Genomic DNA, 14,235 nt, shown 5'->3' with positions numbered 1-14,235 from the left:
CCAGCTACTCAGGAGGCTGAGGCAGGAGAATCTCTTGAACCTGAGAGACGGAGGCTGCAGTGAGCCAAGATCACATCACTACACTCCAGCCTGGGTGACAGTGAGACTGTGTCTCAAAAAAAAAAAAAAAAATCTGTGTCATCCACTTTTCTGTAAGTCTTGGAAATATATGCAGAGAAAGACATGGTCTCTGCCCTCAGTGAGCTTACAGTGCAGTAGAGGGACAGTCACCCAACAGTTTGACCAGGTACCTTGGGAACAGAGGAAAGATTACCTAAATTTATGTTGGCAAGGTACTCAGACTTCATAGTGCTTACACCGAGTCTTTGAAGGAACAGGCATTTGCAAGGCAACAGAAGGACAAAGGAGGCTGACTTGGTGGGGACCAGATCTAGAACAGGACTTCTGTGACTTACTAAGCACTTTGGATTTAATTTCAGGAGTGAGTGGGAATTCTGAAAGAATTTTGAAAAGGAGAGCAAAATAGATTTATATTTTTGGATAATTACTTTGTATTATTGGGGATAATGGCAGCATCATAGAGACTGGATTGGAAGATAATGAAGAACCAGTTAAAGAGATATAATGCAATAGTCTAGGGGAAAGATGATGAAGACATGAACCAAGGCAGCAATAGCAGAAATAACGTGAGATGGAGAAAGGAAACAGCAGATTCTGCATCAGCACTTGGCAATTTGGAAGGCATGTCATTGTCATCTGGTATGTGAGGATTCCCCTCCAATAAGTGTTACAAAGCTTGCTGGTTAGGAAGTGATCTTTAACAGAGAATATTACCTACATAGAGTTACTTATTTTTCCCTGGGCACCTGTGAATATGTAGTGCTTGACGTTTGTAATTTTGTTTAAAATTCTATGAAATATAAAAATATAAAATCAAATCTGGGCCGGGCGCGGTGGCTCATGCCTGTAATCCCAGCACTTTGGGAGGCCGAAGCAGGTGGATCACAAGATCAGGAGATTGAGACTATCCTGGCTAATACGGTGAAACCCCGTCTCTACTAAAAATACAAAAAAATAACCGGGCGTGGTGGTGGGCGCCTGTGGTCCCAGCTACTTGGGAGGCTGAGGCAGGAGAATGGCGTGAACCCGGGAGGCGGACCTTGCAGTGAGCCGAGATCACGCCACTGTACTAGCCCGGGCGACAGAGTGAGACTCCGTCTCAAAAAAAAAAAAAAAAAAAAAAAAAAAAAAAAAATCAAATCTGGATTGTATTTATAAAGAAGGTTTGCAAGTTGAACCTTGCATCAAGATTTCCCATCATTTCTGCAAAACTTATCACTGGGTTTCGTTTTCCAGATTCTCCGGGCCCAAAGCCGAAGTGCAAGTGGAAGGAAGGTCTCTGAAAACAGCTATTCTCTAGATGACCTAGAAATAGGCCCAGGTAAGCTGAGAGTTCCTTGTGTATGAGGTCCTATAGGAAGTACTCACTAGTAGCAACATCTTTTGGACTCGAAGCCAATGCTTTTAAAGGAAGAGTGACACAAATTAAAGGAAAGTCTGCCTATTAGATGCAAGCCATTCTCAAATCTCATTGCTCTTGTTAAATAGCTTTTTTTTTTGTTTTGAGATGGAGTCTCACTCTGTCTCCCAGGCTGGAGTGCAGTGGCACGATCTCGGCTCACTGCAAACTCTGCCTCCCGGGTTCACGCCATTCTCCTATCTTGGCCTCCCGAGTAGCTGGGACTACAGGCACCCGTATTTTTAGTCTAGACAGGGTTTCACTGTGTTAGCCAGGATGGTCTCCATCTTCTGACCTCATGATCCGCCTGCCTCGGCCTCCCAAAGTGCTGGGATTACAGGCATGAGCCATTGTGCCCGGCCTCTTTTTTTCTATTTTTAATCCACCCTTGTTAGTGATAACCTATGGTAACCAAAGGGTATTTTGAGGAGCTATAAGTAAAGTGCTACGATCAGTTTTGGCTCTAGTCATCTGGGATTTGAGGGCTTCAATAGATGGGCTGTGTCCCATATCAGGTTTGGTTACCCTGTATTACCAGTGATAACATAACACTTTGAGAGTGGAACTACGTTTTAAAGGGGACTTACAGGCACTTCACAAAAGAAAAAATTAGTAAAAACAGGAAAAGCATCAGCTACCTAGTAATCAAAGAAATGCAAATTAAAAGGCATTGAGATCTCTTCTTTTTCATGTTAAATAAGCCAGAATTTTAAAATACAGGCCCTGGCGTGGTGGCTCAGACCTGTAATCTCAGCACTTAGGGAGGCTGAGACAGGAGGACCACTTAAACCCGGGAGTTTGAGACCAGCCTGGGAAACATAGTGAGACCTATCTCTACAGAAAAAAAAAAAAAGCCCACCGTGGTGGTGCATGCTTGAAGTCACTGCTACTTGGGAAACTGAGATGGCTGGATCCTTTGAACCCAAGACTTCAAAGCTGCAGTGAGCTACGATCTTGCCACTGTCCTGTTCTCTAGCCTGGGTGACAGAGTGAGACTCTGTCTCAAAAACTAAATAAAATATGCAATGCTCAATTATGGTAAGGTTCTTTTAATGCCAAGAAAGAGTGAATATTACTTTGTAAATGACAATTATATTCCTGATTTTCTTCTTCGTGCTTTTAATGGAAGAAATTGGCCATTAGATAACAATAACCCAAAATTTAGAATTTTGAAATTATTTGAATCACTTTTATCTTCTAATGAAACACATCGGCCAGTCACAATGGTTTACACCTGTAATTCCAGCACTTTGGGAGGCTGAGATGGGAGGATATCTTGAGCCCAGGAGTTCGAGGCTGCGGTGAACTATGATCATGCCACTGCACTTCAGCCAGGGTGACAGAGTGAGATCCCATCTGAGAAATAAAACATGTTATTTGGATGCTTCTAGGTCAATTGTCATCTTCTACATTCAACTCGGAGAAAAATGAGAGTAGGCGAAATCTGGAACTTCCACGCCTCTCAGAAACCTCTATAAAGGATCGAATGGCCAAGTACCAGGCAGCTGTGTCCAAACAAAGCAGCTCAACCAACTATACAGTATGTGTTCTGCATCGTTCATTCATTCATTCATTCTGTCATCCAGCAGATGGTCACTGAGTACTGGAATTAGGAAATGCCACCAGACCCTTACCTCTGAGCCCTGGTCCCCTAGCTGTTCTCTGTTCACATGAACCCTACCCTCACTGGATTTGCAGGTCTTACCGTGGTCTAATCTTGACTTTGCTTTCTTAGTCCTCGTTCCCACCCCACTCACTTTTTTTGTGATGTTACCAGTCAGTATCATTGAGAGTTTCCCTGGCTCTTCTACTTAATGTTGTGTTGTTGTTAAAGAAGTAGTAGTTTATTAGTTTCAATAGAACTCTTATTTTATCTTGGTTGTTGAGGGAAGACCGAAGAAGACTGGAGAGCTTATTTTGTTTTTTGAGGAAAGAAAGAAGAAGACTAGAGAGAAATATCAGCTGTGTTCATTAATGAGGGTTTTTTTGTAATTTTTTACTGAGATATAACTCACGTCATATAAAATCATCATTTTAAAGTATACAGTTTTGTGATTTTTAGCATATTCACATTGTACAACCATTACCACTGTTTAATTCCAGAAGCTTTCTATCACCCTGAAAAGAAACCTCATACCTGTGTAGTCACTCCCAGCTCCCCCTGCTCTCATCCCCTGGCAACTGCTGATCTACTTCCTGTCTTTATGTATCTGCCTATTTTGGAAATTTCATATGAAGGGGTCATACAGTAGATCATCTACTTAATCTTTAATCCTTACGATGTACTGTTTTCCTAAAGAAGTAGAATAGTAGATAAGAAAAAGGGAGAAATCACAAGAAGGTGACATGCTCAGTAAGCATGAAAATTTTGATATTCAGCTGGGTGTGGTGGCTCACGCCTGTAATCCCGGCACTTTGGGAGGCTGAGGCGGGCGGATTGCCTGAGGTCAGGAGTTCGAGACCAGCTTGGCTAACATGGCAAAACCCCGTCTCTACTGAAAATACAAAAATTAGCCAGGTGTGGTGGCAGGCACCTGTAATCCCAGCTACTTGGGTGGCTGAGGCAGGAGACTCGCTGGAACCCAGGAGGCAGATATTGCAGTGGGCTGAGATTGCGCCTCTGCACTCCAGCCTGGGCGACAGAGCAAGACCTCATCTCCAAAAAAAAAAAAAAAAAAAAGTTGATATTCAAAATACTATGGAGAGTCCTTCCCCTTTAAGTTGTCCTGTGCTTAATGGGTAAGCTGACACTACAGAACTGCTTAATCGAAGTTATCTTTTAGCCAGGCACAGCAGCTCACACCGTAATCCCAACACTTTGGGAGTCTGAGGCAGGTGGATCATTTGAGGTCAGTAGTTCAGAACCAGCCTGGCCAACATGGTGAAACCCCGTCTCCACTAAAAATACCAAAAAAAAAAATCAGCCGGGTGTGGTGGGACACACCTGTAATCCCAGCTACTAGGGAGGCAGAGGCAGGAGAATCACTTGAACCCAGGAGATGGAGGTTACAGTGAGCTGAGATCACACCACTGCACTCCAGCCTGGGTGACAGGGTGAGACTCTATTTCAAAAAAAGAAAACAGACATTACCTTTTAAATGCCATTTATTCATATATATATATATATATATATATACACGCACACATCGATACAAATACACACACACATATTTTTGTATCCTTCAAGCATTTGTTCTAAGATTTCAAATTACAAACCATTAATCTCTTGATGTCCTAATTGTCTAACAAAATCAAAAGAACAGTATTGAATTGTATTTGTTCCTAGGCAGACTGAAATGGGGCGCATATTGGAAACCATAATGTGTGTTCTGCGAGTTAAGTCTTCTGTTCCCCACATTATTAAGCATACATTCTCTAATAGTATTTGGTGGACTAATTCTATGGGCGATGAATAATTTCATCTTGGTTTTTTAACTGTAATTTTAACAACTTTATGTTTTAAGAAGAGATGATGTGTGTAAGTCAATTAGCAAAGTGGAGTATCACAGGCTGATAGGCACTGTGAATGTGAAAAGTGAGCAAATTTAGACTTCTCTTAGAAGGCAGGTCAGGAGATACAGCAAATTGGGATCTGTGAAGCTGAACTTCCTCTTGTTACCAGATTTTACTGCTTCTCAGTGCCCTCCTGCTGCAAACATTCCCACCAGGTGACTCCCTATGTGGGGAAACCTGTTGAGTAACTTTTCTTTTTTTTTTTTTTTTAACTCCTCACCATTTCTGTATTACAGTTCTCCTGCTCTGGAGATTTAAAGAGTTGAAAAGTCTTCAGGAATTCTTGTAAAAAGTATATTTTGTCTCATCCCCGAAGAATTTCCCAGGACCCTTAACAGAATATGGTTGTAACAAGGCACATACATACTCTCTGGCAGCAGTTCTGGAGGTGGGGCTTCCAGACGGGGTCAGGAATGAGTTGTTGGGCTATATAATGTTCTGCAGTGCTAGCTGCCAGCTTCTCCTCACAGCTGCACCTCCAGAGCCGTGGGCAGTAATCTGGAATACCATCCCTAGGTGACTAAGTCATACTCACATTCCTTTCATTGGCCCTGTGGCCATAAATTGTTTCCTCCCATGCCTAAAGAGTCACAGAGAACAAAAAAGTACTAGATTACTACATATTAACAGATCAGTGGTAGGAAATGTCTATAGTCATTGACCTCTATGTTGCTTTTATTTTATTTTTTTTTTTAATTTTGAGATGGAGTTTCGCTCTTGTTCCCCAGGCTGGAGTGCAATGGCGTGATCCCAGCTCACTGCAACCTCTGCCTCCCGGATTCAAGCGATTCTCCTGCCTCAGCCTCCTGAGTAGCTGGGATTACAGACATGTGCCACCACACCCAGCTAATTTTTTGTATTTTTAATAGTGATGAGGTTTCACCATGTTGGCCAGGCTGGTCTTGAACTCCTGACTTCAGGCGATCCACCCGCCTCAGCCTCCCAAAGTGCTGGAATTACAGGCGTGAGCCACTGCGCCCAGGCTCTATGTTGATTTTAGATATAATAGATGAAGTTAATTGTAATATTCGCCCCAGTGTCCTTGCAAGGAAAAAAATGCAATTTGCTTATTCCTTATGACAATAAAATGCATGCTTTTTTATGTTGAGGCTCTGTTATAAGAAGTAAAATAAATTATGTCTTTAGTACAATATATGAATTGTATATGAAAAACATGTTTTTGAAAGTCCCACCAAAAAGGTTGCTTTATGGTATCATTAAATATAATTTCAGTTTTTATATGTATACATCATCCCTGTCTCTCTTTCCAGGCCGGGCATTTATATATGTATGGTCAGTATATTTTCTATTATTGGCACTTGGCATCTCCTTTCCCCTGCTCCAGAATGGTCTTTTCTGATAAAACTCACAAGCTTTGCATTACCACAAGCTCTGCTGCTAGAAGAGTGAATCACAAGAATGTTGTATGCTTGGGGTGTTCTGTGTGCCTGTGTTGATATGTCTGTATTCTAATGAGCAATCCAGTTTTACACTAGCCTACAGATATTTAACTCTGAGGTATGTGTCCACAAAGCTGCTTTTGTCATTTCACTAGTCAATGGGTTTTGCTTGTGAGAGTTAGGGGGTTGATTTGACCTGAGGCTTCTTAGAAGAATTTTTTAACATTCCAAGTTTATCTGATAGATGTGCTATGAAGAGAATAGAATGATGGGACTTTAAAAATTTTTTTACAGTTATTTTTATTTTGTAGAATGAGTTGAAAGCCAGTGGTGGCGAAATCAAAATTCATAAAATGGAGCAAAAGGAGAATGTGCCCCCAGGTCCTGAGGTCTGCATCACCCATCAGGAAGGGGAAAAGGTAGGTTGAAAAGTCTGACGTCCAGTTGCCAAGGAAGCATGTGTTCTAAATTAGGTGCTTGAAATTAGAAACAACTCTAACTCTAGGCTGTAGAGTGTCTGGGAATTTGGTAACAGCTGCCAGGACAGATTGTCATTTTTGCAGGTCACATAATTTCAGTTGAGGAGCTCTGCAACTTATAGCTGACCAAATAATGAACCTTCATTGGAAAATTATTTTGTTCAGCAGATGCTCAGAAGGCAAAGAACTGAAGTGATTTTAAAGAATCTATTTGGAGGCTGGGCACAGTGGCTCACGCCTGTAATCCCAGCACTTTGGGAGGCCGAGGCAGGTGGATCACCTGAGGTCAGGAGTTCAAGACCAGCCTGGCCCACATGGTGAAACCCCGTCTCTACTAAAAATATAAATATTAGCCAGGTGTAGGGGTGCACACCCATAATCCCAGCTACTCAGGAGGCTGTGGCAGGAGAATCGCTTGAACCTGGGAGGTGGAGGTTGCAGTGAGCTGAGTGCACTGCACTCCAGCCTGGGTGACAGAGCAAGACTCTGTCTCAAAGATAAATAAATAAATAAAATAAAAATCTATTTGGGCCGAGTGTGGTGGCTCACGCCTGTAATCCCAGCACTTTGGGAGGCCAAGGCGGGTGGATCACCTGAGGTCGGGAGTTTGAGACAAGCCTGACCAATATGAGAAACCCCATCTCTACTAAAAATACACAAAATTAGTCAGGCATGGTAGTGCATGCCTGTAATCCCAGCTACTCAGAGGCTGAGACAGTTAAATCGCTTGAACCCAGGAGGCAGAGGTTGCAGTGGACTGAGGTCGTGCCCTTGCACTCTAGCCTAAGCAACAAGAGCGAAACTCCATCTCAAAAAAAAAAAAAAAAAATCTATTTGGGAGAGCATAGAGTCAGGGCAACTTGATTCCATGCTCCTGGGAAAAAAATTTACACAAATAAAAATATGTTTGATTAGAGATTATCTTCAGATACTCATATATTCTTAATTTAAGTAAACATTTAACACATTTTGTGCAAGAAAATCTTACTCTTTCACTCATATTATTATTAAAGGCAGTCACTATGCTAAGTAAGCATAGGAAATAATAAGCTTAAAAACTTATTGACAAATCATTCCATGTGGTCTTTATGTGCAAGGCTAACTCTCTCCTTCCGCCTATCTCTCACTGCAGCCTGTGTGTACCTCATGCTCCAGCCAAGCCAGCAAACCTGTAATTCTGGCTGGGCACGGTCACTCACGGCTATAATCCCAGCACTTTGGGAAGCTGAGGCGGGTGGATCACGTGCGGTCAGCAGTTCAAGACCAGCCTGTAGAGGAGAGATTAATAAGAGGTCAGCTATCATAAAAATGTATGATAGGTGCTGTGAGGCTGTGAGAGGGTTATACAGGACCACAGAAGCTCAGAGTAAAGACATTTAACCTGACTTCCTCAAGAAGGTGATGTCTGAGCTGAGTCTTGACGAATGTGTGGAAGTATGCCAAGTGAGTGAGGGGAAGGTTGAGTTAGAAATAGAAGGATATTCCAGACACATACAACAGAGATTTGGAAACCAGAGATGATGGCTTACTGAGGAATTACAGGGATTGTTTGTTTGTTTGTTTGGAGATGGAGTCTTGCTCTGTCACCCAGGCTGGAGTGCAGTGGCGTGATCTCGGCTCACTACAACCTCTGCCTCCCAGGTTCAAGCGATTCTCCTGCCTCAGCCTCCCGAGTAACTGGGATTACGTGTGCGCACCACCATGTCTGACTAATTTTTTGTATTTTTAGTAGAGATGGGGTTTCACCATGTTGGCCAGGCTGGTCTTGAACTCCTGACGTCACGTGATCCGCCCGCCTCAGCTTCCCAAAGTGCTGGGATTATAGCTGTGAGCCACCGTGCCTGGCCAGAATTACAGGTTTGCTGGCTTGGCTGGAGCGTGAGGTACACATAGGCTGCGGTGAGAGATAGGCGGAAGGAGAGGGCTAGGGTAAGGCCTGGGAAATCTTTATATGCCACCCTTAAGGGTTTGGATGTAGTGCAGCAGGGGAAAGCCGCTAAAAGATTTTAAGCAAATCACATTTGTGTGTTACATATTTATCATTAGATGAATGGCTTAATTGAAATAAGTAACAATATTTATGTCAGGGGAATTATCATGTTCTCTACCATTGTCCATTGCCCAGTCCTTTTAATCTTTCAGTCAATATGATAATCAAATGTTAGATGAGGAGAAAGGGTTTTCAAATCTATTACAGTGATTTAATCTTAGGAGAAAAGCCATTGCTTCTGTTATACATATTGACACCCTTCACGCCATTCTTCCAAAAGATATGGAGATCATTAAAATGGGTTAAGAGCAACAGTTCTCAAGCTTAGTTGGAATTTGTATTTTAAAAATTTTTTTAGAGACGAGGTCTTCCTCTATCACCCAGGCTGGAGTGCAGTAGTATGATCATAGCTCACTGTAGCCTCCAACTCCTGGGCTCAGGGAATCTTCCTGCCTCAGCCTCCCAAGTGGCTGGGACTATAGATGTGCACCACCACGCCTATATTTTTATCTTTTTTTTTTTGTAGAGACAGGGTTTCGCTATAATTCTCAGAATGGTCTCAAACTTCCGGCTTCAAGCGATCCCCCCAGCCTCAGCCTCCCAAAGTGCTGGAAGTACAGGCGTGAACCACTGCGCCCTGTCTCAAACTTATTTGACTACAACAGACTTTACAAAGTAGGATGGTATATTGTCAGAATACTAACAGGAACTCATGAGATATACTACACACTTGAATCAAAGCAGACCCACAGAAAAATGGTCTCAGACTGATGGCTACAACATTTGATTCAAAGACCAGAACAGAAAAAATATATATATTAGAATAAATTAGTTTATTTTATAAAAACATCACAAATGTATGTTGGAATAACAAGACAAAATACTTGGCAGCCATGTGTTACGTGATCCTGTAGTCCCCCATAAATTGCATATATCCTTGCAACAGTGGACTCAGGCATTAGCCCATGAGGCACATGCCATTTATTAAGTTAATTATCTTGTTAAACTGTCTGTTTTCTCATGTTTTAAATGGGAGATTATTTCTTAAGAATAACTGACTAAATATTTTTGAAGTTTTTCTTATATACTTACAAAAAATTGGAAATTTTTAGAGAAAAATATTCCCAGTGTTGAAATATCTCCATCTTTATCCCAGGAGTGTAGTTTGGGAAACAGTCATTTGGGAAATAATGCTTGAATTGTCCCTGTATCTAAATTCATGTTTCCTTCTTCATTGTCTTCATGCTGATTTGAAACTGGAACTCTGAACTGAACTGGAAGATTAGAACATTTTAATTATAGCCTAAAAGGACATTAGTGCAATTGTGAATCATGAAGTGGGTGGGGAAGAAAGGAGGTAAAGACAATACATATTCTTCAAGCACATGCTGTAGGTTTACAAACCCTCAGCTGCCTTAAAATTCGCAATATTTTTCAGACCCTTAGCTATCCTTTTGGCTGTTTGCCTAGCTTTTGTTAACCAATACCTAAGTGTTATTTGAACTTCAGCTTGTTAAAAAAAAAAAGGACATTTGCCTGGCAAGGTGGCTCACGCCTGTAATCCTAGCACTTTGGGAACTCAAGGTGGGCAGATCGCCTGAGGTCAGGAGTCTGAGACCATCCTGGCCAACATAGTGAAACCCTACTCTACTAAAAATACAAAAATTAGCCAGGTGTGGTGATGGGCACCTGTAACCCCAGCTACTCGGGAGGCTGAGGCAGGAGAATCACTTGAACCCAGGAGGCAGAGGTTGCAGTGAGCTGAGATTGCACCGTTGGATTCCAGCCTTGCAACAGAGCAAGACTCCATTTAAAAAAAAAAAAAAAAAGTTTACCTCACGGTTTCTTTTTTTTTTTTTTTTTTTTTTGAGACAGAGTCTTGCTCTGTCGCCCAGGCTGGGGTGCAGTGGCCGGATCTCAGCTCACTGCAAGCTCCGCCTCCCGGGTTTAGACCATTCTCCTGCTTCAGCCTCCCGAGTAGCTGGGACTACAGGCGCCCGCCACCTCGCCCGGCTAGTTTTTTGTATTTTTTTTTTTTTTTTTTTTTTTTTTTTTTTGAGACGGAGTCTCGCTCTGTCACCCAGGCTGGATAGTTTTTTGTATTTTTTTAGTAGAGACGGGGTTTCACCGTGTTAGCCAGGATGGTCTCGATCTCCTGACCTCGTGATCCGCCCATCTCGGCCTCCCAAAGTGCTGGGATTACAGGCTTGAGCCACCGTGCCCGGCCAACCTCACGGTTTCAAGGTGACCAAATTAGAAGTGAGAGAAGAACATCCTGGGATGGAGGTACCTACTAATTCTCAAGAACGGAAGAGCTTTTTGTAGGCATGCCCAACTTTCAGAAAATTTATTTCATATCATTTGATAAAATAGCACATTTGTAAGGTGATCAGTTGAATACCTGGCACATAGTAAACACCCAATCAATGCTGGCTGTAATTATACCGGTTTATTTTATGCCATGTCAGAATTCCTGTAATGAAGAGAGTAGCAGAAAAAATGACCATGCTGAAATTCAGATGCAGTCAGCCAGCAACTTAATCTTCATTGTAAATCTATTCAGTTTGTCAGACATCCTGATAAAAACACTCAGCATTGCCCATAAAATCCATGGCATCTGAATAAAAGGAAATTATGTGAAGAGTGCACATTGGGTCACCTGTGGACTCTTCATGATTTTGGATGTGGAGTAAGATACCAGGAAGGCGTGGGGGCCAGTAGAAAGGAGGGGAGAGCTCTAATAGAGAGTTCTTTTATTTAAATTTGATAGCTTTTGGGAAAATGATATAAACACCTGTACGTAAGATCTGCCATCCTGTTAAACATTGCCATTTTGAGACTGGGATTAAAAGGGAAACTGTCCTCGAAGATAATACTGAGGTTAGTTTTAGGTAAATTTGTTTTATAACTATCAAAAGGTCTTCTATATGGGCAAGTTCGTTTCAGCAGGATGTAGTTGGTTGGGAAATAAGAATTAGGAAAATTTAAAAATAAGAATAGTTCCTAAATTTAAATATTCTACCTTTCCTTGGAGTGAGTTATGGTTATATGGTGAGGAGCTTTGCTCTCCTTGATAGAGGGCTTTGTTTTGCTTTGTTTTTTGAGAGCGGAAAAATATGGTTTAGAAGTTGTTTTATAAAGGGAGATGATGCACACTTTTGGCAGTTGAGTGCAGTCTGTTTCTCGGGTTACTCTGTAATTGAGAGGCATGTTAATATCCTCATAAAAGACATTTTGCTGCCTCTTGTTTAAATGCTCAGCTGTTCTGGTGCCCGTTATTTCCCCCAGGCAGCCAGTGACTGACTGGAGTCAGCAGGTTTTTATGATATTAACAGCAGTTTGCTCTTTTATTTTTAATATGACTCTTAATCCCCCACACACACCTTTTTTTTTTTTTTTTTTTTTTTTTTTTTTTTGTAGATTTCTGCAACTGAGAATAGCCTGGCAGTCCGTTCCATCCCTGCTGAAGATGACTCCCGTAAGCATTCTTTCTTAGATCTGGAGGATGAGGTCCTTGTTTTCTATCTGTATTTGGTTCAGGAGTGTTCCCATTACTGTCACTGCTGAGAACATACTAAATCCTCTACTTGCATTTGAGGGCTGATGCTTGAATATCCTTTACACACTTCATGGCTTAGAGAGAAGTTAAATTCAATTAAATATAGTTAACTTGGGACAAACTGAATACTTGTAATGCTTCTCTCATTGAATTTATCCTACTTTTTGAACCAAACCCTTTCAGAGTTAAAGCTGTGTAAACTGATTTTGAAGTTTCATTTTAACAGAAGTTTGGCCAGTACAGATTTTATTCATTTATAATGTTATTCATAAATACCTATTCTTTAGTGAATAAGTATTTGAATAATCTGTTAAAGATATATTTTTTCCCTGTTTATCTAAATGTATATTATAGTCAACCTCCTAGCCAGGTTCTAGGGATTTTCCTGCTGACAGTGAATTTTGTCACCTTTCATTCTATTTTAAAGTCATTTTGAGCCTCCCTTTTCCCAAAGACAAAAATGTGTTGTGTTTTTTTGTTTTGTTTTGTTTTTTTACTTGACTATGTCCATTTTTGATTCTGATTTTCAGTATAACTTTTTATTTTCATTTTTTAGAGACAGGGTCTCGTTCTGTTGCCCAGGCTGGAGTGCAGTGGTGTGATCATAGCTCCCTGCTGCCTCAAACTCCTGGGCTCAAGCAGTCCTCTTACCTCAGCCTCCCAAATAACTAGGACTGCAGGCACACACCACCATACCCAGCTAATTTTTTTTTTGAGGGAGTCTCGCTGTGTCACCCAGGTTGGAGTACAGTGGCGCGATCTCGGCTCACTGTAACCTCCCTCTCCCAGGTTCAAGCGATTCTCCTGTCTCAGCTTCCTGAGTAGCTGGGTACCTACTCACTGAGTACCTCCTCACTGAGTACCTACAAGCGTACATCACCATGCCTGGCTAATTTTTTGTATTTTAGTAGAGACGGGGATTCACCCTGTTGCCCAGGCTGGTCTTGAATTCCTGAGCTCAGGCAATTCACCTGCCTCGGCCTCACAAAGTGCTAGGATGACAGGCGTGAGCCACCGCGCCTGGCCGTACCCAGCCGTAACCAGCTAATTTTTAAATATTTTTGTAGAGAAAAGGTCTCACTGTGTTGCCCAGGCTGGTCTCCAACTCCTGACCTCAAGCAACCCTCCCACTGCAGCCTGTCAAAGTGTTGAGATTACGGGCATGAGCCACTGTGCCCAGCCAATTTAAAAATATATGTTGCTGGGCCAGGTGCAGTGGCTTACACCTGTAATTTCAGCACTTTGGGAGGCCTAGGTGGGTGGATCACTTGAGGTCAGGAATTCAAGACAAGCCTGGCCAATATGGTGAAACCCTGGCTCTACTGAAAATACAAAAATTAGCTGGGCGTGGTGGCGGGCGCCTGTAATCCCAGCTACTCAGGAGACTGAGGCAGGAGAATTGCTTGAACCTGGGAGGTGGAGGTTGCAGTGAGCCGAGATCGCACCATTGCACTCCAGCCTGGGCTGCAGAGCAAGACTCCAACTCAAAACAACAACAACAACAACAACAAAATATATATAAATAAATTATATATATATATATATATATATATGTCGCTGGCCCAGCACGGTGGCTCACACCTGTAATCCCAGCACTTTGGAAGGCCGAGGCGGGCAGATCACCTGAGGTCAGGAGTTCAAGACCAGCCTGGTCAACGTGGTGAAACCCCATCTCTATTAAAAACACAAAAAGTTAGCTGGGTGTGGTGGTGGGTGCCTGTAGTCCCAGCTACTCAGGAGGCTCAGGCAAGAGAATTGCTTGAACCCAGGAGGCGGAGGCTGCGGTGAGCCAAGATCATGCCACTGCACTCCAG

At 42.2% G+C, this 14,235-nt stretch overlaps 1 protein-coding gene across 20 annotated transcripts in view; it reads left to right on the top strand.

Moving 5' to 3' along the window:
• The window catches only part of LIMA1 (LIM domain and actin binding 1), a 105,343-nt gene that overhangs the window by 72,383 nt on the left and 18,725 nt on the right, over positions 1 to 14,235 (top strand). For 13 of the 20 annotated variants that reach the window (XM_077954189.1, XM_077954182.1, XM_077954181.1 and 10 more), the window contains 4 exons: positions 1,318 to 1,402; positions 2,872 to 3,020; positions 6,705 to 6,812; positions 12,283 to 12,340. In XM_077954189.1, coding sequence (XP_077810315.1) covers positions 1,318 to 1,402; positions 2,872 to 3,020; positions 6,705 to 6,812; positions 12,283 to 12,340 — 400 coding nt within the window. Of the gene's footprint in view, positions 1 to 1,317; positions 1,403 to 2,871; positions 3,882 to 5,888; positions 6,813 to 12,282; positions 12,341 to 14,235 lie in introns of all 20 variants that reach the window. The other 7 variants (XM_077954188.1, XM_077954187.1, XM_077954190.1 and 4 more) reach the window with 4 other exon arrangements.

This window comes from Macaca mulatta, chromosome 11 (genome assembly GCF_049350105.2).
Source record: "Macaca mulatta isolate MMU2019108-1 chromosome 11, T2T-MMU8v2.0, whole genome shotgun sequence".
Classification (NCBI taxonomy): domain Eukaryota; kingdom Metazoa; phylum Chordata; class Mammalia; order Primates; family Cercopithecidae; genus Macaca; species Macaca mulatta.
Note: the sequence above shows the minus strand (reverse complement) of the source record. Positions and strands in the feature narration are given on the sequence as shown.